Source organism: Podarcis melisellensis (assembly GCF_964234715.1).
Source record: "Podarcis melisellensis genome assembly, chromosome: 16".
Classification (NCBI taxonomy): domain Eukaryota; kingdom Metazoa; phylum Chordata; class Lepidosauria; order Squamata; family Lacertidae; genus Podarcis; species Podarcis melisellensis.
This window is the reverse complement of record NC_138533.1, coordinates 3,860,298-3,886,440: the sequence shown is the minus strand read 5'-3', so window position 1 is coordinate 3,886,440 and position 26,143 is coordinate 3,860,298. Positions and strand designations below refer to the sequence as shown.

At 49.3% G+C, this 26,143-nt stretch overlaps 1 protein-coding gene and 1 pseudogene across 2 annotated transcripts; one reads left to right on the top strand and one right to left on the bottom strand.

Moving 5' to 3' along the window:
- The first annotated feature begins 6,861 nt into the window (after positions 1 to 6,861).
- LOC309358702 (cortexin-3 pseudogene) lies at positions 6,862 to 13,732 on the top strand (annotated as a pseudogene). Its single transcript, XR_014173400.1, has 2 exons — positions 6,862 to 7,801; positions 13,413 to 13,732. The product of XR_014173400.1 is annotated as a cortexin-3 pseudogene (transcript).
- Positions 13,733 to 20,778: 7,046 nt separating this feature from the next.
- Positions 20,779 to 26,138, bottom strand: GABPB2 (GA binding protein transcription factor subunit beta 2; the record flags this gene model as incomplete). Its single annotated transcript, XM_081892133.1, has 2 exons — positions 20,779 to 25,019; positions 25,998 to 26,138. Coding segments are annotated over 2 exons (420 nt in total), but the record flags the coding sequence as incomplete, so codon positions are not given.
- Between the last annotated feature and the right edge of the window lie 5 nt (positions 26,139 to 26,143).

The following is a 26,143-nucleotide window of genomic DNA, read 5'->3' as shown; positions in this document are numbered from 1 at the left end:
ACCCGGAAGCTGCATGCCGGCTCCCTCGGCCAGTAAAGCGAGATGAGCGCCGCAACCCCAGAGTCATCCGCGGCTGCACCTGATGATCAGGGGTCCCTTTACCTTTAAGGAAAAGCGGGACATTCTGGGATCAGATCAGAAACTTGGACAGTTTCTGTAAATCTGGGACAGCCTTGGAAAACAAGGACACTTGTAGGGTCTGCGCCTACACTGGCTGGCAGCACCTCTCCTGGGTTTTTGACAGGAGTCTCCCCCCTTTTTTAAATCGGAAGGTGGACAATTGCAGAGCAAATGAAAATTACAGTCTGCAAAAGGCCGGGAAGGGAGTCTTTGGCTGTCCGTGAGAGCTGGGCTGGACGGGCAGGGCAGAAGTTTTGACAGTAAAGCGACCCCCTCTCGGCCGAGTGTTTTTACTAGCCCACCCCCACTTCTAGCTGTAAAAAGCCGTACGGTGTTATGGGTCTGTCACAGCGGAGAACAGCAACCAACGGCTCCGGCTGCCCCCGGCAGCTTCCTGGAGTTCATAAACAGCTGAAGCGTTCCAACCTTCGTCAATATTTCAGGGCATTTTTAATAAAAATAGAAAGGGAAGGGGAAAAAGACAGATACACAGAGAGGACGATTTAAGTGCTTGCTGTTTAATCTGGAGCCTGCCTCTCCGAATTTACCCCCAAATAACGGCAGGTGAGGGCCAAGCGTGCGGAAAGCCTCCTTGGGGAAGGGTGCTGATGAAAGAATAATGAGGACTAGAGGCCTGACTTCCAAATAGGTTAATGATGAGTTGGTACGGCTGGTCCTGGTCTCTGCAGAAAAACTGGTTCATGGTTTCTAGGTCCTTCTTGCTAAGGAACTGAAGCAGGAGAAGAGAGTGGAATTGAGGGCCGCACCCCTTTCTGAGCAGCCTTCCAGGGGCCACTTGGCAGAGGAGGGAGGGGCCCGGGGCAAAAATGGACGGGGCAATCGGTGTCAAATCTACCAGGTCCAGCCCCCAGGCCTGAGCTCCCAAACCCCTGAAATAAAGTCCCATAGTGCCAACACTCCTATCCCGCTGATGTCCTTGATTCTAAGTCCGCTTTGTGCACAGTTAACTTGTGGAACTCACTGCCACAGGAAGCCACCAGGGCTGCTTGCCCAGTTAGAATAGAATAGAATAGAATTTATTATTTACCATATACCCCGCCCATCTGGCTGGGTTTCCCCAGCCACTCTGGGCAGCTTCCAACAGAGTATAAAATACAGTGGTCTGTTAAATGTTAAAGGTTTCCCTAAAGAGGGCTGCCTTCAGATGCCTTCTGAAAGTCTGGTAGTTGTCTTTGACATCTGGTGGGAAGGCGTTCCACTACCAAGAAGGTCCAGCTCACTTCTATACATCACTACTGGGAAAACCATAGCTTTAACTATACGAACCTTTGTCGGCAAGGTGATGTCTCTGCTTTTTAAGATGCTGTCCAGGTTTGTCATTGCTTTTCTCCAAGACTCTTTGTTTTATCAAGGTTTTAACACAAGACCTTACCAGCTGTTAATCTGGCGCCGAACAACTGGGGATTGTGATGTAACCGACAAATGCAGGGGACAAATCGTAGTCAGGGCATGTGCACTATGATGCATGCAAATCGTGTGTGCATGCAAACTCACACGAGGTCCTCTGCCTTGCGCCCGCAGGGGTGGCGTTAAAAGGCCTGCCTTGTTGATTCAAGCTTGCATTCTCCTGCTGCAGCTGCTGAGCAGGAAATGTCCGAGATGCAGCGGCAGCTGTTGTTTCCAGAGACCATTCATCTCGGGCAGGCAGAGGAAGGAACCAGCCGCGGCCAAACAATCGCTCGCCTGCAGGGAACAATGCGCCGGGAATTGGCTCAATGAAGTCAAGGTGTAGAAAGTTATCGATCAAAAGGAGGAGGAAGTCCATTGCAGAAGCAGCTCTCTGGCGCCCTCTGCTGGCAAGCTGAGATCCTGAGTCCTGCCTAACCCAGTATGTTGTTTCCGACAGCGGTCAGCCAGATGGTTATCAGAAACCGCAAGTCGCCTGCGGTGTTGTCCGTTCCCGGCGCCTGATCTTCAGACGAGCACGTCCTCTGAATCTTGACATTCCGATTAGATCTACGGCGGCAAGTTGCAGAGAGTCAGGGTACAAACAGAGCCTTTCTGGATCCGACCAAGGCGGCCATATTTTCAGTGACAGCCAAGCCGATGCTTCCAAGGAGAACGCAGGATGTAGAATCGTGGAACTGGAAAGGCAGTGTGGTGTACTGGTTAGAGTGTTGGACGAGGACCGCGGTTCTCAAGCTGTTTTTCTCTGGGCCACACTTTCGGAATAAAAATTTGCTCACGCCACACCTAATTTTTTATTAAGAAATAACACTGGAAAATGAAAAGAAAAAACAACTCGCTGTGTTTGATTTATGACACAGAACACAGCTGCTTTATAATGTGATCACGGGACACTGAGAAAGTACAAACAATGCAGATAAGTAAGAACATGAATCATTCCCAAAATAGAGTATCGAGCGTCCTTGAATCTCCCTGCCACACTTGCCTTCCTCTCCTGCCACACCCTTCGAGGGGTGGACTAGGAACCCTGGGAGAGACGAGGGTTCGAATCCTCACTCGGGCGTGAAGCTCACTGGGTCTGACCTTTCGCCAGTCGCTGCCTCTCCCAGCCTATCCTACCTCGAAGGGTCGTTGTGGGGACTAAATGAGGAGGCGAGAGAGCCACCTACAACACCTTGACCTCCTTGGAGGAGAAAAAGGTGATTTATAAATGCAATCCATCAGTCAAGTCGTCCAGCCCGGTGAACGTTGAGACTGATGGGACAGAAGGCAGGGAGTCGAACAGTAGGGGGCGCCAGAGCCAGTCCGACTCATTCCAGTTTTGTCCCCCTCCTCCTCCTCCGCTCTGCTGAGTTCACAAAGGGGCAATGATGAGTGAGGAAGAATAGGAAAGTGATATAGCACCCCCCAAAAAAATCTGGTTCTAAGTAAGGGGGCAGGGAGGTAGAGGCTGGCTGAGGGCAGGCCGAGTTTGGTGGGGCAGTGCCCCCTTCATCCGAATGGACCTGCCTGCCTCCGCTGCTCAAACTGCAGAGCCTTAGGAGGCCAGATCCCTGATTGACAGCCGTCCAGCCCCTGCATAAATAACTCAATTGCGGGGAGACAGCCTGTTTGATTGTTGGGCAGTGGGAGAGAATTTCTCCTAGTTGAAATCTGCTTCCCTTTGTTTTCCAGTTAAGGAGACGGGCCGAAGCTCAGTGGTGTTGGGACACCTGCTTTGCATGCAGAAGGTCCCAGGTTCATCTCCAGGTAGGGCCTACGTTAGTCCAAATCGATTCATTTCTACTTTTCCTCTTTGGCATCAGATACAACCCAACTCTCTATTGTCCAAGGCTCTCTATTGCGGTTTGAAGGCACAAGATCTGTGTCTGTCTGTTTGGCTTTTCAGTTGCCCACTTTCTTGCGCTGAAGAGCAGATCTGTGGTGTGGAGACCCCAGAAACAAACAAAAATATATATGCTGAACTGGTTTCACTTCTCCGTTCCTAGTCTCCCACGGCTCAGCTTTGCTTTAAACTAAGGTAATGAGATGTTGCTTCTTCAAAGAGAAAATGTGCCCCCTAGCGGTCCGTCTGGGGACGTTTTTGTTGGCTCAGAAGAGGAATCAGCTGTAAAACAAGGCAGATTGGCTCCATACTGTCTACTCTGGCTGGCAGCCTTTCTTGTCTGGTCTTACTCAATCCTGCTAATAGGGGATAACGGAGATTGAAAAAAAGGAACTTTCTTACATACAAAGCTGCTTTTCTGAAGACAATGTTGGGGAAACTGTTCTGGCAGGGTTATTGCCACCTTTCCCCCCCTTGCCAAGGGTTCCTGTGCCTCTGGGATGATGATGATGATGATGATGATGATGATGATGAATTATTATTATTATTTCTACCCCGCCCACCTGGCTGGGTTTCCCCAGCCACTCTGGGCGGCTTCCAGCAAAAGATTAGAAATACATTAAAACATCAGTCATTAAAAACTTCCCAATACAGCGCTGCCTTCAGATGTCTTCTAAATGTCATATAGTTGTTTATCTCTTTGACATCTGGTGGGAGGGCATTCCACAGGGCGGGTGCCATCACCAAGAAGGCCCTCTGCCTGGTTCCCTGTAACCTCACTTCTTGCAGCGAGGGAACCGCCAGAAGGCCCTCGGTGCTGGACCTCAGTGTCCAGGCTGGACGATGGGGGTGGAGACGCTCCTTCAGGAATACTGGGCTGAGGCCGTTTAGGGCTTTAAACGGGGTGTGGGATTTCATAAAGCAGTGGTGCCTGCTCTGTCTGGGCGAATGGGGAACTGCCCCACCAACCTCTGACTTGCTACCTTCATAAGAGAGCCTGTGGGATCAGGCCAAGGGCCCATCTAGTCCAGCATTCTCACAGTGGCCAAAAAGATAAAGGTAAAGGGACCCCTGACCATTAGGTCGAGTTGTGACCGACTCTGGGGTTGCGGCGTTCATCTCGCTTTATTGGCCAAGGGAGCTGGCGTACAGCTTCCGGGTCATGTGGCCAGCAGGACTAAGCCGCTTCTGGCGAACCAGAGCAGCGCACGGAAATACCGTTTACCTTCCCACCGGAACAGTACCTATTTATCTACTTGCACTTTGAGGTGCTTTCAAACTGCTAGGTTGGCAGGAGCAGGGACCGAGAAACGGGAGCTCACCCCATCGCGGGGATTCGAACCGCCAACCTTCTGATCAGCAAGTCCTAGGCTCTGTGGTTTAACCCACAGGGCCACCCGCATCCCCACAGTGGCCAACCAGATGCCAAATGGGATAACCTGCAAGCAGGACTCAAGCACAAGAGCATATCTCTGTGGTTTCCTGCAACTGATGTTCATAAGCATTGCTGCCTGCAACTGTGGAGCAGAGCCATCATGACCCGTGTCGGATTTACGTATAAGCTAAACAAGCTATAGCTTAGGGCCCCACTCTCTTGGGGGCCCCCAAAAAAATTTAAAGGAAAAAAACCTGGATTTACATTTCCAAAAACAAATGAAATATAACCTGCATACAGCAACAGTGTTTTGTGTTCTGTAGGCTCCTACTTGTAATTATGTGAATGGCTTTAGATACCTATTAGCTCCATAAATTAGGGACGCGGGTGGCACTGTGGGTTAAACAACAGAACCTAGGACTTGGCAATCAGAAGGTTGGCAGTTTGAATCCCCACGACGGGGTGAGCTCCCATTGCTCGGTCTTTGCTCCTGCCAACCTAGCAGTTCGAAAGCACGTCAAAGTGCAAGTAGATAAATAGGTAGCACTCTGGCGGGAAGGTGAACGGTGTTTCTGTGCGCTGCTCTGGTTCGCCAGAAGCGGCTTAGTCATGCTGGCCACATGACCCGGAAGCTGTATGCCGGCTCCCTCGGCCAATAAAGCGAGATGAGCGCCGCAACCCCAGAGTCGGCTACGACTGGACATAATGGTCAGGGGTCCCTTTACATTCACTAGCTCCATAAATTACCATATAGCATAAATTCAACACAATAAACAGTGACAATTTCTTGTTGACAAAGAACAGCTGTACATATAAAGGGCCCCATTACCTTCAGTAGCTTAAGGCCTCATCAAACCTAAATCTGGCACTAATTGTGGCTAGTAGCCATTGATAGCCTTCTCTGTCAAGTTTTCCACTCCTCTTTTAAAGCCGTCTGAATTGGTGCCTATCGCTGTCTCCTGTGGGAGGGACTTCCATAGTATAATTGAAATTGAAATATTTTACTGTCACTTGTACAACTTGTATACAGTGAGATTACACAGCACCCCCCACTCAGCTCTCTTAGTCTTAATTCTCCTCGTTTACTGACGCACACTCACCAAATCCAAAAGTCAGTTAGTTGCCCTGTTGTTATCTTTTCATTCAGCAGCCTAACAGCCCACAGATAGAAGCTGTTCTTTACCCTGTTGGTGCGACTAATCATGCTTCTATATCTTCTGCCTGAGAGCAGGAGATCAAGAAAGTGCCGGTCAGGGTGTGAATCATCCCTGAGAATTTTCCTCACTCTCCTGAGGCAACGTTCTTCCCCTATTTCATCCAGAGGATTCACGGGACACCCCATAATATCTTGTGCGGTGCAAAAAAAATAGAGAAATGCTAGGTTTGCATTTTGGAGCATTATCGTGGATCTCTTGCTGTCGTTTCCCGTTTTGCATAACACCTACGGAACCAATCTCACAGACTTATAGAATCATAGAATCCTAGAGTTGGAAGAGACCCCAAGGGCCATCGAGTCCAACCCCCTGCCAAGCAGGAAACACCATCAGAGCACTCCTGACATATGGTTGTCAAGCCTCTGCTTAAAGACCTCCAAAGAAGGAGACTCCACCACACTCCTTGGCAGCAAATTCCACTGTCGAACAGCTCTTACTGTCAGGAAGTTCTTCCTAATGTTGAGGTGGAATCTTCTTTCTTGTCGTTTGGATCCATTGCTCCGTGTCCGCTTCTCTGGAGCAGCAGAAAACAAGCTTTCTCCCTCCTCTATGTGACATCCTTTTCTATATTTGAACATGGCTATCATATCACCCCTTAACCTCCTCTTCTCCAGGCTAAACATGCCCAGCTCCCTTAGCCGTTCCTCAGAAGGCATCGTTTCCAGGCCTTTGACCATTTTGGTTGCCCTCCTCTGGACACGTTCCAGTTTGACAGTGTCCTTCTTGAACTGTGGTGCCCAGAACTGGACACAGTACTCCAGGTGAGGTCTGACCAGAGCAGAATACAGTGGCACTATTACTTATCCAACTTCTCACTTATTACTTTCCTGTCTTACTTCTGACTCGCTTATCTAACTTCCCCATGTGATGTACTTCTGACTTACTTATCTGACTTTCTATCTCTCCAAACGCTCTTCCTTCCTTCCCTCTTTCTCTACAGCCCTCCTATCCGTCTCTGTTGCAGCCTGTTCTGCCCCCACGGAGCTCACAGTGGGGAAGAATTTTGGGAACTCGCCCCATTTTTATTCCTCTTACAACAACCCTGTGAGGTTGGTTTCAGCCTACCAGCTGAGGGGACAGTCTGCAAATCTGAGAAACAAACAAATAGGCTAGGCTGAAAGAGGATTTGAACTCGTATCTTCAGGTTTCAAGTCCACCACATCGGCAAGACTGATCTTTGAATGAGCCGATTTGGTTCATTCTAAGAGAGGGGTGTCCCTAACCCTTGTATCTTTGGGGGGGAAAGCGGGTTGGCCCATCATTCCACCTCAGCAACGCAGAATGATAGATACTGTCCCCCATCATTATATCATTTCAACAACTGCAAGGTTACCCCAAAAAAACAGCCAGACATGAAATGGAATGAGAGGGACCCCCACCAAGCCTCCGTCAGCTTCCTGGCCCCTCCCTGGTCCAGCAGCAAATGAGTTTGCTCCGGCATCTCCATAGCAACCGGTTGCCACCGGCAACAGCTTTGAAGCATCTCTCTGTCCACGCGTGTGTGGGCTAGGAAAGGCTGTAGAAAAGCGATTCTGTCGCCTCCCGGAATTCCCCTCCTGGCCCGATCCTGCGTGGGGCTCAGGGCTGAGCGGTACACCCCCTTGCCCCTCGAGGGGAAGAGCTCTTTCCTCATCGAGCATCCAAGCTCTGCCTCCGTGTGTTTCCAGACATCAGCAAGGTAGGAGGAGGAACCCGCTGGACAATACACCGGTTGGTTTGCAGATCCAACCAGGAATTGGGGTTTAAGAAGCAGATCTTCATAGCCAGGCGAATGGGTACGGGGGCCGAGGCATCCGCCCACTGAGGACTCCGGAAGGCTGGCTTACCTGAGACACACAGGTGAGGGTTTCTTTTTTGCATGGTAACTGAATTTGTACTGGTAGGTACAGGTGAATATGCACAGACCAGGTCTGCAGAGAGTGCAGGGTGTAAGTTCAAGTGTGTGTGTGTGTGTGTGTGTGTGTGTGTGTGTGTAAGAGAGGTAGGGGGAAAAAACCCACGCTTTTGCTGCCTGAACACACAGACACTTCTCATCTCCACCGGAGAAACAATGAGAATCTATAATGGCACTTAATTTACAGGCTTATATTTCCCTGCTAATATAGTCTTTCTTTTCCTCTCTTTTAATAATAATAATAATAATAATAATTTCAAACCCTTTTTGTGCTGAAAATGTATTTCTAAGTGTTTGGTTTTTTCCTCCCTTGTGGGTGGGAGGGAGACACATTCCTGATTTCACAAACCAGAAAAAATGCAATGCATTTGATTTGCCACTCCCAAATCGTACAAAATTACGTTCGAACAAGACAAACCCCCCTGCTTTGGGGAGAAGGGCCAAATACCCCTTATTCGCAGGGGAGAGGATAAGCTATCCCCACCCCACCCTTCCGATTCATATTCACTAAAGTTGAACCCTCGCCCCGATGAGATTTGATTCTTAAAAGAACTCACCTTGTCAAACACTGGAGACTGTGAAATACTGTACAGGGGCAAGGCAGTTCTCATCGAAACTCATCGATTTCAGAACTTAGAAATAAATTCTAGGTCTGTTCCTCTGGACCTGCTGATAAATAAAGCTAGAAATATACATATTTTGCCTTTCTGGCTGATGTGAATCAATGTAGGTGCATCAATATACATATATTGACAAAAAAAATCAGTTTACGTGACAAAAAAGGCAGGAATGGGAGGGTGAGTGGGTGGGACGATTTATTTTACCTTCGGTGGGCAGGTGGCAACCGTAGCTTCTAATCCAGCAAGGATCCAGAAAGATCTGGTCTTTCTTACGAATACACTCTTAAATGACTTCAGCTTCAAGGCTCCTTAAGCCAGAAACCACACACAGACACCCCCGAGACCTTAAGTGACTCTTCCTTCCTTTAAACCCCATCGCTGACGCCACCACGCCAGCCGAGCCTTAGAAACCCTTGCCTCCAGTTCAACTGGGAGGTGTGTAACCACGACTTGCTTTCTCCCCCCTTAAATACGGCATTTGGTCCTGTCACCATTGGACAGCACTGAGCTACACTGAGAGCCGTTGTGCCATGGTTCCTTTGGCCACCAGCAGGAGGCGGTCTTGCGACACCCACAAATGCAGCCGCAGATCTGGCCCGGGTTTATCTGGTTGCAAGCCGAATTTTGCAGAGACGTTCAAGGAAACGTGACGCAGAAGGACCTCTGGAATGGGGCTTGTTTTTGAGGCGGTTGGCTTCGTAGAGGGGCAGAGGCACAGGCCATCATTTCCTTTCCAGAGGCAACAGAGGACGCTGTAGCGTACCGAGCCAGACTTTGGTCCCTCTAGATCAGTACTGCTTACACGGACTGGCAGCAGCTCTCTGGGGTTTCGGGAAAGAGGTTTTCTGAAGCCGACCTGGGGATGCTACTGGGGACTGCGTCCAGAATCTCCTGGGGCACGAGATCGAATCTTCCACAACCATTAGCAATACAGTGAAGAGTCTAGCGACGTTTTGGAGAGCCACTGGTTCCCCAACTCTACATCCCTCATCTAATATTCTCCAGGAAGCCCCCCAGGCAGAGCATCAAGGTGAACCGTTGCCCCTGTTTGGCTCCTGCACTAACTAACTGGCAGTCTGAGGCAGAGTGCTCCTGAATCTGGAGGATCTACGTAGCTATCGCAGCCTTGGGCAGAGATAGGGAGGGAGAGAAACAAGACCCCTGTTTTCTATACAATGTGAGGCGGGCGTTGGGCAAAGCACCCCTCACGGACCCCGTTCCCGCAGCGAATTGACCTCTTTTTTTAAAAAAAAATTATTTTTATTGAATGGTTTTATGTTACAAAAAACAATACAGCCATACTACCACTAAATATAATTAAGAAATAAAAATTACATACATCGATATTTACTTTGTTATTTGTTATTTGTTATTTCCTCCCAAACATTGCATACAACTACACACATATGTGCAGCCACCCACACAGCCACACCCGCACAGAAAATGATAATAGTGAAAGTAAATATTTTCCCCCTTTTATCTTCCAAAATCTTTTCGTCAACTTTGACTTCCTGTCAAGTCCCTTTGCATATGTTTTATCTTACATTTGAATGTACACAAAACAATAAACCTTTCTATGTAATTTTCCTAATACATTCTGAAAACATAATAAATCCGTAATTGTTGTCCACCTCCTTTTAGTTCCTTTATCACTCGAATGCTAGCACGGAGTCAAAACTATTATTGTATTTTTGAACATACCTTCTATACCCATCCCATTTTTCCGCAAATTTTTGCTTTGAGTTTCCTCTGAGTTTACTAGTCAGTTGAGCCGTCTCCACCAATTCCTGTAATTTGATTTGCCAATCTGTTATTTTTGGACCTCTTCAGCCCACCCAGGAACAAGATGCGGGCAGGATTCCTTATTCGCAAGGGGTTGGACTAGATGATCGGTAGGGTCCCTTCTGACGCTACAATTCTGGGGTTCTAACACCTTTGCCAAGAGCTCTTCTTCATCACGGCTGGATCGTTTGGCGCCAGAGATTTTAAAAATTTGGGATATGATCCATGAAGAGATTTTAAAATTGATAAAGGTTTCATATAACCAAAGAGCAGAAGCACACTTATTAGGAATTTTGAGTAAGGATATCGCCAAAGACAAAATTAACATATTTCTATATGCAACAACAGCAGCGAGAATATTGGTAGCCAGTTATTGGAAAGGAAACAGTATCCCAACGAAAAGGGAATAGTTAAGTAAATTATGTGAGTGTGTGGAGTTAGCAAAATTGACAGATTTAATAAGGCATTAAATCCAAAAGTATGGTACAAACAATGGGAATGTTTAAATGAATACTTACACAAGCAGGGCTCAGATACGAAAGTTTGGTGCTGCTTAGACAAACCTTGTGAAGAATATAAAGAATACAGAGATTTGATGGGCTATGAAAGAACTTAAGGAAGTGACTGAAGAACAGAAGTAAAGGTGAACTAGAAATTACCGTATTTTTTTGCTCTATAAGACTCACTTTTCCCTCCTAAAAAGTAAGGGGAAATGTGTGTGCGTCTTATGGAGCGAATGCAGGCTGCGCAGCTATCCCAGAAGCCAGAACAGCAAGAGGGATTGCTGCTTTCACTGCGCAGCGATCCCTCTTGCTGTTCTGGCTTCTGAGATTCAGAATATTTGTTTTCTTGTTTTCCTCCTCCAAAAACTAGGTGCGTCTTGTGGTCTGGTGCGTCTTATAGAGCGAAAAATACGGGTAAGAGACGTGTGGTGAATGCGGTGGAAGACTTTTATAATATTTTAACTAGGATTTATATATGGTAATATTTAAAATATAAATTTGGTATTATGAAAAGTATTTCCTTTTTCCTTTTATTTATCTTCTGTCTTTTTTCTTTTCTAGTCTGCATTTTGGAAAACACATAGACAAATGTGTTTACAATGTTATGCATGGATTTTTGTTTGGGTTTTCTTTTTCTTTTCTTGTAATATTTAATAAAAACTAATAAAAATTTAAAAAAATAAATCAAAATCCTGCTGGACGGGACCAAGAGGGGCCTTCTCTCTTCTCCCACTGCTGCCAATAAGCTGCGTCCGGCATGTCACAAAGAGGCCTCGAATGTCCCTCACCGTGGCCTCCTGGCAGCTGGTCTTCAGAGGTAGACTGCCCCTGGGCGGGGAGGCTCAACACAGCCATTTTCCCTTCATCAGTCATTTCGGAACAGTGCACAGTCAGTCCCTACCCAGAGAAAACGAGAGCAATGTTCCAGGCCGCCTTCCGAAGCGATTTGTCGATTTTTATCAGCCTTATAAATGAGAGTTTGTCGTAACGGGGGTACAGATATATTTATATTCCCCTTCAGTGATAAGGGTACAAAACGTCTCGGAAAGCAAGTTCGTTTCCGGAAACAAATGAACAAGCTCTGGAAATTGCAAAGAGCCGGTTGGAGGTTTTTAAAAACTTTTTTAATAAACAAAGAGAAGGGGTTATAAATTGCTTTTTTGAAGCTGCCAGTCCTGGGGATGGGAGTGCGTGGCGGGAAGACGCAGCCGCTTGGGTCCTACTTGGGCTTCAGAACAGTCGCTCTGAACCACTCGCTTGGCTGAGGAAATTGCGCAGAGTGTTCCCATTAGCGTGCAAATTGATCATCATTCCTCACCTCCAGGCCAGCGTCAATCACAGCTTGGTCTGACTGACAAGAAATTCAGTCGCTTTTTCACCAGAAGGGAGCCGTTGCTCCAATCATATCTGCATAGGGAATCATAAAGGTAAAGGGACCCCTGACCATTAGGTCCAGTCATGGCCGATTCTGGGGATGTGGCGCTCATCTCGCTTTATTGACCGAGGAAGCCAGCGTACAGCTTCCGGGTCATGTGGCCAGCATGACTAAGCTGCTTCTGGCGAACCAGAGCAGCACACAGAAACGCCGTTTACCTTCCCACCAGAGTGGTACCTATTTATCTACTTGCACTTGGACGTGCTTTCGAACTGCTAGGTGGGCAGGATCAGGGACTGAGCAACGGGAGCTCACCCCGTCGCGGGGATTCAAACCGCCGACCTTCTGATCGGCAAGTCCTCGGCTCTGTGGTTTAACCCACAGCGCCACCTGCGTCCCGTCATAGGGAATCATAGAGCTAGAATAATAATAATAATAATAATAATAATAATAATAATAATAATATATTTATACCCCACTCATCCAGCTGGGTTTCCCCAGCCACTCTGGGAGGCTCCTCACAGAATTAAAAGCACAATAGAACATCAAACATTAAAAACTTCCCTAAACGGGGCTGCATTAAGATGTCTGCTAAAAGTCAGATAGTTGTTTATTTCCTTGACATCTGGTGGGAGGGCGTTCCACAGGGCGGGTGCCACCACCGAGAAGGCCCTCTGCCTGGTTCCCTGTAACTTGGCTTCTCGCAGGGAGGGAACCGCCAGAAGGCCCTCAGCGCTGGACCTCAGTGTCCGGGCAGAACGATGGGGGTGAAGACGCTTCTTCAGGGTAAAGGTCAGCACCAACAAAAGTCCAAATAAAGAATATCTGATTGGCAGGTATATCTGGTAAAGAATATCTGATTACCATATTTGCCAGGTTTGTGATGAGGGTTGTCTTGCAAATGATGGCTGTGTTGCAAATGTCCCAAAGGAACATCAAATCGTATAAAAAGTGCCTGCAGGTTCCGGTCCTTGTTGAAATCTCAAATTGTACGTAATTTCCCCCATTGTAGCGATGTTCCAGGGCAAGTGGTACCAAACGTAAGATTTTGGGCCGTTTTCCAGTGGAACACTTGAAATTGCTTGGCAAACATGTTTGTGTTGGAGATGAAATTCACACCCAAATGCTAGCGAATTTTCACGGGGACTTTAAGAAATAAATCTGCAGACTGATATGGGAATGAGGAGAGAGGAACGTAGAGGAAAGGAGAAAAAGAAATATTCCTGCAAATTTGCCTGTCCCGAGTGGTTAGTAACCCGCTATTTTCTCCTTGCAGATCTCCTGGATCGATGAGCTCTTGGCTCTCAGGTTTTGAAACGATGGCCGATGGTCTCTCTGGCACTTTGCCTGCCCTGGCCAGCGCTGTCCGTCCAGACCCCACCTTGACCTTGGAGCAGAAAGCAGCCTTCGTCTTCGTCTTCTTCCTCTTCGTCTTCCTGGGGCTCCTGATCGTCCGCTGCTTCCGGATCCTGCTGGATCCGTACCGCAGCATGCCATCGTCCACATGGACCGATTACATGGAGAAAGATACGTTCGATTACCGGCTGGCCTGATGGACGGACCATTATTATTTTTTTAAGGCTGTTTCAGAGACATACGCAGAAGTCGTGTCAAACCTCCACAAACAGGGATGGTCTACCTACGAATGCTGGTTTCTGGGTGAAGTGAGGGGATGGGCTGCGTCGAACCTCCATGGACAGGAATGGTCTACCTCTATAAATGCCAGCTGCTGGGTGAATAACAGCAAGGGAATGTTCTTGCCTTCATGGCCTGATCCGCCGTGGCTTATATTATGTACATCGTTTGTAACCCAGCCAATTAACGATGTCCTCTGGGCAATTATAACAAGAGAAGCTTAAAACTTTTTTTAAAACTACAACACTAATCTTTAAACCAAAAACAAAGGGAGAAGAGAAGAACTAAAACCAAAACCACACCACAAACCCTAAATAGCGCAGTGCCTTTTTCCCAACATCAGCCATTCCTGGATTCAAGATAACCTGGCCAAAGTGAGTCGTGCAGTTTTAGACTGCCGCAATGAGCTTTGTGTGGGGCTTCCCCTTGAAGACTGTCTGGGAGCTTCAGCTAGGAAGTCAGAAATGTGGCCCCGAGGCGCCTGGAATTTGTGGGGCTTGGATCATCTTACACCACCTGTAGCGTTTCTGGCAAACTGTGCTTTCGGTCCAGGGTAGAGAGGGGATGAAATGCAGCGTTAACCGGCGGAACTCATTGCCTCATGAAGACCGTATGACTCCTGGGCTGTTGGTGGCTTTTAAAGAGAACTGGGTACGTTCATCCAGAGGAGGAACAGTCTCTCAAAGGTCAGGAATCAAGTGACACTTCTTGTGAGACCTGGCACCCATGGGGATCTTTCCCTGGGGACCACAAAGTCTCTCAGCCGTCCGCTTGGTCCTGAGGCAGCGAGAGCGAAGCTGAACACTGGAAGATTCAAGGCAGGTGAAAGCAAAGACTTTTTCACACAGCGCAGGGATAATTTGTTCCCAAGAGAGACAGGAATAAGGATAAGGAATTAGCCTTATCTCTCCATGAATTAGCACCTACCAGTAGTCACAGCTCTGGGCTACTGCCAATCTCTGAACACCAGTTTCTGGGACTTGCAAACGAGGAGAGCGCTCCCGTGTTCGGATCCTGATCGACTCCTTCCCAGAAGAAGGATGTGGTTGGCCATCGCAACAGCAGGATGCCGGAATAGGCGGGCTTTTTGGTTTCACTCTGCAAACAGGAGCTCCTGAACTCGCCGTGCAGCTATTATTTTCATTCTTTATTAAATCTGGATGCCGCCTTCCAACCGTAGGTCTCACAACATAAAACCGCAATATAAAAAAACGCAAAAGGCGTAATAAAAATTAGAACAAAAAGACACCAAAAATTCACAGCACATTTAAAAGGGCATCTGAGGTCAGCCAGCCAAGGGCCTGGTTAAAAAGGAACGTTTTTGGCTGGCGCCTAAGGATATATAAGGAAGAAGCCAGCCGAACCTCCTTGGGGAGAGCCTTCCACAGATGGGGAGCCACTGCAGAAAAGGCCCTGTTCTCGTGTTGCCACCCTGCGGACCTCTACTGAAAGAGGCACTGATCACAGGGTCTGGGTTGATTCATATGAGGTGAGGCATTCCTTGAGGAACAGCGGTCCTCAGCTATTTAAGGCTTTATGGCATGGGTAGGCAAACTAAGGCCCGGGGGCCGGATCCGGCCCAATCGCCTTCTCAATCCGGCCAGCAGACAGTCTGGGAATCAGTGTGTTTTTACCTGAGTAGAATGTGTGCTTTTATTTAAAATGCATCTCTGGGTTATTTGCGGGGCATAGGAATTCATTCTTCATTTTTTCAAAATATAGTCCGGCCCCCCACAAGGTCTGAGGGACAGTGGGCCGGCCCCCTGCTGAAAAAGGTTGCTGACCCCTGCTTTATGGGTCCACCCCAGAATTGGGCATGGGAACTAATTGGCAGCTAGTGAGGCCGGGATCGGTGCAATATGCTCAAACCGTCTGGCCCCCGTGAGCAACTTGGCTGCCGAATTCGGCACCAGATTCCGAACCATCTACAGAGGCAGCCCTACGTATAATGCATTGATGTACGAAGGTTCAGAACAGTTAACAGAAATGACTTCTTCACACAGCGCAGGGTTGAACTATGGAACTCCCTGCCACCACATTGGATGGATTTAAAAGACGAACTTGTGGAAGTGAAGGCTACCAGTGGCTACTAGGTGCGATGGCCGTGGTCAGACACAAAAGCTTCTGAAAATCGCAGCGGTGTTGCTCTGATGCTTAAATGCTGCTTGCGGGTTTCCCACATGAGATTCTAGAATAAAAGGGACCACTGGCCTGATCTCAGGACATGGATTCGTCTGATATCCTTATGGAACCTCCAGGTCCAGTGGCAGTCTATCTTGATTCCAAAATGGGAAGAGGATGCTGGACCAGGTGGGCCAGATCCAGCTACAATCCGATGTTCTTAAAATAATGCCCCTACTTACCTCTGACAGCGACGCCGCAGGAAAAGGGGGAGTCTGCGGAAAGATGAATTTTCTCAGTTGTCAAGCAAACTGCACCAGACCAGAACTTCACCGCAGCCTGAAGAACGAGACTTCTAGAGATCCCGAAATGTCTTTGATGGATCATTATGCGAGACTCGAATGAGGGAATGATCCAATCAGCACATATTTAAGCTTTGGAGGAGCATGGCAAATAATAGCTGCCATGCCATGCAGAAATTATTGTTTAAGTAAGACCAGAAGAGGGGGGTGTCTTGTGACAGAAATGTACTCTGGGAATGAACAGATCTGAAGAGCGTTGGTGTCTTGTCCTTTTTTAAAAAATCGATGTGGTCACAGCAGCAGCAAGGGAGATGATTTACAGAATAGCAGTCTTGGGGGAGAATGGTCTCTGCCCCGCAGAGCTTACACTCTCCAGATCACCACTGAGCAGAAGCCCAAGATAACACCAGGTGGAGCTGGTTCCGGGGCATTATATATATATATATTCGATTAAATGCGATGCTGCTGACCCGCAACCCAAGCGCTTTTGGGTCTCTTTCCCTGAACTTAAAAGCAGTCGTAGCTACCCATAAATTCTCCACTGCGGGGATAAATTAGCACCTGAGGGTGCCGTGGGCTGGGGGAGACTGGCCTAGAGAAGAGGCGCTTGCTGCTTTGCACAGTTAAACTGTGGAACTCCTTGCCACAGGAGTCAGTGATGGCCACAAACTGAGACGGCTTTGGAAGAGGGTGAGGCAAATTCATGGAGGAGAAGGCGATGCTTCTGAATACCAGGAGGGGAGAAGTTGCTCTAGTGCTCAAATCTCATGCTCAAATCCTCAAATTCGCAGGCACTGTGGAAAGGGGATGCGGGATCGAATGGGCCATTGATTGGCCTGATCCAGCAGGCAATAATAATAATAATAATAATAATAATAATAATAATAATAATAATAAACTTTTATTTATATCCCACCCTCATCAGCTGGTTGGCTAACATCAATTATATAACATTAGTATAAAATCAAACAATAATTAAATTACCTCCCAAACAGAGACCAAAATCTAATTAAAGTCTAATTAGATGGCTTTCCGCAGGGTTAGGGTTGGGAACAGTAACCCACCATCTGATTTGGGGGGGGGGAAATATCATAGGGCAGTTGTATTTGGCCCGGGGGCCACATTCCTTCATATGAAACCTCCCGGGGGCCACATTCCAGCCGCAAGTGAGCTCAGAGGCAAGAGCAGGCTGCTCTGCAGACGAGAGGTTTTGTGTTTGTTGCACCACAATATGGTCGTGTGAAGCCTGGAGGTTTCTGACTCTCTGTCCTCCATCCTGGCAAGGGGGTGTGGGCATGATCCTGGTTCAATGACACATTCGGGCCCAGTCAAAGCGCTTTGAGGAAGGGGGCTGGGAATAAAAGGTGTGTCAGGGGCCAGAATGATAAGTACCAAGGGCCGCACCCCAAAACTGGAGGTTCCCCACCGCTAACAAAGGACTCCTATGCTTGTGACCATGCTTTCTGTATTGTCTGGTGGGGGTGTATTGTGAAAAAAAGGTGTGTACAGTGGTACCTCAGGTTACATACACTTCAGGTTACAGACTCCGCTAACCCAGAAATAGCGCTTCAGGTTAAGAACTTTGCTTCAGGATGAGAACAGAAATCGTGCGGCAGCAGCAGGAGGCCCCATTAGCTAAAGTGGTGCTTCAGGTTAAGAACAGTTTCAGGTTAAGTACGGACCTCCGGAACAAATTAAGTACTTAACCTGAGATACCACTGTATAGGGAAAAGGTTTGGGGAGAGGAAGAGGAATCTGCCCCCCAGGTGCCCTGGGATGGGAATAAGGAAAGGAGCAAAGGGAATGGCAGCTTGAGACTGGGGGACAGACCCAGGCATGGCGAGAAATGAGGGTGGAGGGGGGTATCGGAGGGCACAGGATGGCGGCAGGTGGTCTCAAGGCCAAGGTCTTGTTGTCTGGGAAGCCCTGGACCTCCATACACACTGACCACCCCGGGGAAGTCAACTGGGTGCTGCTAACACAGGGGTTAGACTTTGCCCCCCCAAAGAATGGATGGATGCCAACATCATTTATTTCATAAAATGTATACACCGCTTGGGACGTGGGTGGCGCTGTGGTCTAAACCACAGAGCCTAGGGCTTGCCGATCAGAAAGTTGGCGGTTCGAATCCCCGCGACGGAGTGAGCTCCTGTTGCTCAGTCCCTGCTCCTGCCAACCTAGCAGTTCGAAAGCACATCAAAGTGCAAGTAGATAAATAGGTCCCGCTCCGGTGGGAAGGTAAACAGCATTTCCGTGCGCTGCTCTGGTTCGCCAGAAGCGGCTTAGTCCTGCTGGCCACATGACCCGGAAGCTGTATGCCGGCTCCCTTGGCCAATAAAGCGAGATGAGCGCCACAACCCCAGAGTCGGTCACGACTGGACCTAATGGTCAGGGGTCCCTTTACCTTTACCTATACACCGCTTGGTGGCTAATTAAAAAAAGGAAAAAACTCAAAAGCTCTTTCCAAAAAGAACAATGAAACCATCGGTTTAAAATCGTTAAGAACAGCTCTTAAAAACATTGGAAAAACCATTCAGATTAATGATAAAATGGATTAAAACTCGGGTCAACGTCCAAAATGTCTGGGCGAGCCTGCCTGGACGGAAATGTTTATAGGAGGTGCGGAAGAGCGCAGTGAAGGTGCCTGCTTGACGTTCAATTGGCAGGGAGTTCCAAAGTGCCACACTAAAGAAGGTAGACGTCTTACAAGTGTGGATCGAGAATCACGTGAGACCTATAACGGCGCCGGTTTCACAGATCGGAGCCGTCGAGTGGGCGCATGTGGGTTAAGGTGAACTTGCAGGTAAACCGGCCCCAATTTGTTAGAGGCTGCTTAGGACGACACCTTGAACTCGGCCCAGTAGCAGATGGGCAACCAGCAGCGAGGATGTTTGAGGCCAACAAGCTGAAACAGGGGCAATCATCTTCGTAAGCCGACCGAGATCCAGGACCAGAAGAGGAAGAGACAGGTATGTTCGCCCAGAACACCTGCCTGGGTCCCCGACTCCATGCCTTTAAGGGAGCCAGAGGCCCAGAATTCCGCGCTTGGCACACGACTGCCTTTCAGCTGCTCCCCAATTCTCCCCCCACTTTTCATTTTCCTGGGGAAAGCTAATTACTTTCCCCGTCAAAAGCCCGCTAAGCCGCTATAAATCAAAGCGGGGCTCGGCTGGCGCCTCGTTACCAGCGGCGAAATGTTAGTTATTAGTCAGCGCTTGGCAGAGAGCGAGGCCTGCGACGCCCCAGGAATCTTAACGAGATCCAGGCTCTTTGCGGGGAAGACGGGGGCATTTGGGGCCGACGTCCGGACCGTGCCACCTTGCGGGGGCTCAGATCCGTGGATGAAAACAACGTGCTCGTTTTCCCACCTGGGGTTGGCATGTCAAAGGAGGGAAATAAACCGCTGTTTTCAGCGTAACCAACCTTCCCTTCGGACTGGTTCCCCCAAGATTCTCAGGGCGATTTGATTTCTCTCTGAATCGGGAATTTAGCAAGCGGCCTTCTAGCAAGTCAATCTGCTGGTTTGACTTTTATGGCCACTTTTCAGGGATTCTCTAGCAGTGGTTCCTGCAGTGCTGGGGGCTCGACTAGATGATGCCCTGGTGTCCCTTCCACCGCTACAATCCTGTTACAGTGGTACTTCGGGTTACAGACACTTCAGGTTACATACACTTCAGGTTACAGACTCCGCTAACCCAGAAATAGTACCTCGGGTTAAGAACTCTGCTTCAGAGATGATCAGAGCCCCCCCAAACTTGAAGCATGGGAAGTCCCAATAAAAATTTATAATTTGGCAGAATATTCGGACTATATGATATGCATTTGTATAATTTGGAATATTTAATGTGATTTGATTGGACTGTTAAAATGGAAAATTTAATAAAAAATATTTTTTTAAAAAAAAAAACTTTGCTTCAGGTTGAGAACAGAAATTGTGCTCCGGTGGCGCGGCGGCAGCAGGAGGCCCCAATAGCTAAAGTGGTGCTTCAGGTTAAGAACAGTTTCAGGTTAAGAATGGACCTCCAGAATGAATTAAGTACTTAACCCGAGGTACCACTGTATTCCCCAGCAACCCCCTTCTTCCATTTCCCTCCCTGCCTCATTGGATTATCAGCCAGCAGTAGCGAACCTGAAGCTCTCCAGATGTCGTCGTCGGACTCCCGACTCCCGGCAGCCAGCAGGGCCAATGGTTAGGGCCAGCCATTTCTGAAAGACTATGGGCTCTCCCATCCCTTGAGACTGAGATACGGGTAATAAATGTGCAGTGGCGTAGCGTGGGGGGTGCGGGGGGGGGCCGGCCGCACCGGGCGCAACATCTGGGGGTTAGGGTTAGGGGGCGCAAATCCACGGGTTAGGGGGCGCAAATTACTTGCCTTGCCCCGGGTGCTGACAACCCACACTACGCCACTGTAAATGTGGACACATGGCCCAGGGTGTCAAGGAACCCTTCCAGAAGCAGGACCCCCTTGCAATATGTCAGGCTCAACTCCGCAGACTCCCAGACCCACAGAACCCGTAACAACGGTTGTCTCGCTACTCCACGAAGGAGTCCTGCTTGTTTTAATTTCCCAGCTCGGAAAGAAAACGGGTGATCATGGCATTTTTATTAACCAAACCAGAGTACAAAAAAAGAGAGGAAATTTTACACATTGTAAACGTAACATTTTCGGGCAAAAGACCCTAAAATATAAAATATATCCCCCCTCCCCCTTAAACAAGCCAGCCTGTACATAAAGCTATTTTTCATAATAAAAAAAGAAAAAGTCATCTACAAATCTGTAGGGCACTTGTAACAGCTGCCTCCCGGAGTCTGCGCTGGGTCAAGTTAGGTTTCCGTGGCCGTAAAAGGCCGGCAGAGCCCCGACGTTGACGCTGCAGTTTTGACGAGACGAGGGTCATTGCGCTGCCTGCTCCCCTTTCTCTCCAGAGACCACCGAGGCACCGGGCGAAGGCCAAGGTGCTACGGTTTTTAGCACTTAGAATGTCGTTTCAAGATCGCTGCTTTAAAAGTGAAAGGCTGCAGCAAGGCTTCTTATTTCCTTTCTCTAAATTGCACATTAAATAAATAGGGTTCCTTTTCCTAAAAATGCAGGAGCATAAATCCGGTGCTCGCTGCCTCCCTCGCTCCTAGAGGGGAAGGTTCTTCACGAAACCTGTTTGCTCACAGTTCATTTGTCCTGACCGGGACCAGGCAAACACCGTGCATTTCAAAGCACCATATACCACAACGATACAGTCATGGCTTCCCCCAAAGACTTCTGGGAGATGTAGTTTTGCTAAGAGTGCTGAGAGTTGCTAAAAGTCTTCTATTTCCTCTCACAGAGCTATAATTCCCAGAGTTCCCTGGGAAGAGAGACTGATTGCTAAACCAGTCTGGGACCTATAGCTCCTATATTTGGGGGGGTGTCTCCTAACAACTCTCAGCACCCACAACGAACCACAGCTCCCAGAATTCATTGGGAGGAAGCCATGCCTAAAGCGGTATTGCAGTACTTTAAATGCAGGGTGTGAATCTGGCCCTAGTGACAGGTGTTGTGAGAGGGGGTCTCCATTTCTTGTGGGGGACGGGGCTGTGTGTCTGTGATCCTTTGCACACCTGATTTCCCTCCCTCCCTTAGGAGGAACGGAGAAGCCCACAGCTTGCCCCAGGGATTCAACAGCGTATCCTGAGACTGCATGGACATCTCTAGCTCAGTGGACAACTCTTAGGAATGTTTAAACAACAACCCTGCAAGAAACCTGCCCCGCCAAAATCATCAGTTCTCAGTTGCTGATGTGCCCGACATTTGCTTTTATAAGCTATCCCTGAAAATCTTAGGAATGTGGAAAGCTGATTTATGCAGATCGTTGGTCCGCAAAGGGCAGTACTGTCTGCACTGACCGGCAGCAGCTCTCTGGGCTTTCAGGCAGAGAGGGGGTGCCTCAGGGGCCTGAGCCAGGGACCTTCTGCACACAAGGCAGTCGCTCTGATGCTCTGCCAGGGCCCTCGCTTCTTCAAATTCATTAGGCAGCTGCTCAGGTGCCCCTGCAGAGGGTGCTGGGACTCCCACCATCCCCCGTCGGCACAGCCAACCATGAGGGATGCTGAGAGCTGCAAAACCCCGTCCACGTTGGCGACCTCTGTTCTGGGTAATGAGGAACTTCAGCTGCTGACCATAGGCCTCGCCCATCATCCTTTGGAAGGAACAAAGGCCCCGCAAGGATCCCAAGTGGGGAGTGTGTTGCTGCCGTCATGCTCGAGTCCCGTTCGCATCTGGGGCATTTGGTTGGCCACAGTGAGAACAGGGTGCTGGGCAGGATGGATCCCCTCCGGCCTGATCCTGCACAGCAGGGCTCTCCGTACATTCTTACGGGACCTCCAGACCCAGAGACAGTCTACCTAGGTCCTTCGGTTCCTTGGGGCGTTTGGCCACTGTGAGAGCAGGGTGCTGGGCCAGACGAGCTCCCGCCAGCCTGATCCTGCAGAGCTCTTCCTATGTTCCTACACGTGTGCAGTTGCTGGCTGCCTTTCAACCCACCCTTGGACACACACGCCCCAGAACCAGGGAGACGCGAGAGACATCAAGGGCTGTTACCAGAGGCTAACTGGTTCCCCTAGTTCCCACTTTTATTTTATAACAACCGGGTGGGGGCGGGGGGGAGGCCCTCCCTACAATGTTGGGTTTCAACTCCCAGCATCCTGTGCGGCCAACCTGTCAGGGATAGCAATGGGGGCTTTCCCATCCGGTCCCTAAGGCATCAAGTGTAACACACAGTAGAGCAGATAGACGGGTGTAAACCTGAATACAGTTTTTGGGGTTGTTTCTTTTTTTAAAAAATGTGGTTCTAGTCCTCAAAGGCACGAAGAAAACCCTGGGAACTGGACTACAATCAGTTATATACATACAATATATATATATATTAAAAATATAGAGAGCTATGGCAAATATAAATAAATGCACCTTTTGAAATTAAGCCTGCTTCAGCCGCACAGTGGCTTCGCAGTCCAAAGGGAACAGATTCGGAAGCCCCACATGCGCTAAGTTTGCAAGATTCCTTGCAATGGGTTGGCTCTTTCCTTTCCTATAAAATACCGGCCTAGTTGTTAAGAGTCATCGTATTTTTCTGTGTATAAGACTAGGTTTTTTCCCCTTTAAAGTAATGTCAAAAATTTGGGGAGCGTCCTATACACTTGGCCACCTCTCCCCATTTTCTTAAATTTGAGCCCCACAAAATTTGAGCCCCCCCCTTATACATGGGGACGTCTTATAGATGGGAAAATACGGTACATGTTGTATTTTGGGTAGAACTGAAGGCTGGGGGCGCGAGGGTGAAGGGAGACAGACAAGGGCGGGAGTCTTTGGGGTCCTTCTGAAAGCTGAATATTTCAAAGGCCTGCATAGAGCGAAGAGCAAGCCTGGGGGGCAGAAACAGGGGAGAGACGGCACCTGCAGCCTTCCACAGGTTGACCCCAAGTCCCACCAGCCCCGGTCAGAATAGGATGGGGGTTAAGGAGGACGAGGAGGGCATGGCTTGCGGCCTGGGAGCATCCGGAAGGGCTGCAGACATCCCTCCATCCCTGAGCCAGAGGTAAATATGCACATCTCACAAGGCACAGGCAGGCAGGCTTACGATGGGGCCAGGGAAGCTTCTGCAGCCCAGGGGCCACATCCCCATCTTCCAGGGGCCACCTGGCAAAGGTGCGCAGGGACGAGATAGTGGGTGGAGCAACGGGCGTGGATTTCTACCTTTTGTAATCTAAGAAGGCTGGTTTGTACAGTCTCTCTCACACACACATACACGCCCCTCTAGCCAGATACATGAGAGGCACGACTGGAATTCAAGGGCGCCCCCAGGGCTAATAAAACCCTCCCCCTCGGCCCCCAGGAGGTACAGAGAGCAGCTCAGAGGCTCAGCACCAAGGGCACTGCTTTTGATACAAACTGCTACCCGTGTTTCTAAGAGGAGAGCCTGCCTTCGCCGCACCCGCTACTGTCAAGGCCTTGGGAAACAGGAAAGGGGTGTCTCCTGTCAATTTGCACGCAGGGTCCTTCAGCAACTGGGGCCATTTGGCGGGGGGGGGACGTCCTGTGGATCTGCTCCTGTTTTCTGCCGCTGGCCCCCCGAGAAACTGGGCTGCACACATCAGCATTCCCACCCCGTTCCAGAGAGGGCCGGCACCCTGACAGTAAGGGGGCGTCGCCCTCATAAAAAGGGCCAGGTTTGGTTCGGTGCTTTAGGTCACTTGCTGGCGGCTTATAAAAAGGGCTTCCGGTAACAAAAATATCTCTCTCTGAATGGCTAAGGAGATTATAAAAAAGGCATTTATTTTATGGCTGTGGGTGTTTAAAGCCCTGTTCTGAAAGGGGGGGAAGGGAGGACAGCGGACAGGAGAGGGGATAGGGGGGTTGACTGTGAACTGTCCCCCACCAAAGGACTTTTGTCCAGAGTTTCTTTGGAGGGAGGGGTGTGGCTTCCTTCTCTCCCCTCTCCCCTTTTCCCAGGCAAGCTTTAATCCTGTTGATTTTCCTATTTTAAGAAAGTAAGCGAAAGGGCGACCTGAAGGGTTACGAGGTGCTGACGGTCTCCACCGCGACGTCGGTCGGGAGTTCCAGGTCCACCGTGGAGCTGACGGCCTCCTCCTCCGACACGGCGGCGGAGCTGACCGCCTGGCCTTCGCCATCGTCCTCCGCGACCCCTTCCGTCCCGTTGGCCTGTTGCCTGTCCATGGCTTCCAGCTTCTGCCGGTACCCCTCGGCCTCCAGCTCCTTCTTCATCAGGCGGCTGCGGTACTCCTGAGCACGGCGGTTGGCTTCCTGCAGCTGCTGCTGCAAAATCTCCCTCTCCTAAGGGGGGGAAGCAGACCCATGTCTTTGTCAGGAGGGGCAGCTCAGGGCAGCTGCAGAGACAGCTTCCTCCAAAGAGGAGATGGATGGTGGAGCAGGACTGGGCTAAAAATCCCAGTTTATTGCTGGGGGGGAAGCAAGGTTCTAGACCTCATGAGCTGCGGAGGGAAAAGGCACAGAGGCCCCGTCCATCTTCCCTCTGTGAAGGGATGGAATATTCAGCACAAGTAAAATCTTTCTGGCAAAAAGGGAGAACCACTTGTGCTTAAGAGTGTCGGACTAGGACCTGGGAGAGACCAGGGTTCAAATCCTGCCACTTGCCCATGAAGTTCCTTGAGCCCGTCGCTGCCTCTCAGCCTAACCTACCTCACAGGGCTATTGTGAGAATAAAGAAGAAGAGTTTGGATTTCATATCCCACTTTATCACTACCCGAAGGAGTCTCAAAGCGGCTAACAATCTCCTTTCCCTTCCTCCCCCACAACAAACACTCTGTGAGGTGAGTGGGGCTGAGAGGCTTCAGAGATGTGTGACTGGCCCAAGGTCACCCAGCAGCTGCATGTGGAGGAGTGGAGACGCGAACCCGGTTCCCCAGATTACGCCATGTTGAGTTTCTTGGGAGGGAAAATGATGGGATATGATTGCAACAAAATAAAAACAGTTGCAGCTTGGAAGTCGAAAGGAATCCATTCCGGAAGTCCATGTGATTTCCAAAACGTTTGAGAACCAAATCACAGCTTCCGATTGGCTGCAGGAAGCTCCTGCAGCCAATCGGAAGCCGGAGAAGGACGTTCGGCTTCCAAAAGAGCGTTCGCAAAACGGAACAATCACTTCCGGGTTTCAATCGCTCGGGAGCCAAAACATCAGAGTCCCAGAGCATTCGGGATCCAAGGTACGACTGTAAAAGTAAGTAAAATCTCTCGCCATTCTAGGACATGGGTGCCCAAAAGGCATGGGGTCTTTCCCCCCACCCCCTTTACCTTGCTTTCTTCCAGGTCATCTGCAACTTCCTCTACCTTGATCTTCTTGGCAGGCGGCTCCTCCTCCTCCTCCTCCTCCTCTACTATGTGGTGATCGCTGTCACTTTGCTCCTCGATGATGGTTTCTTCTGCAACCTGACCAGCAG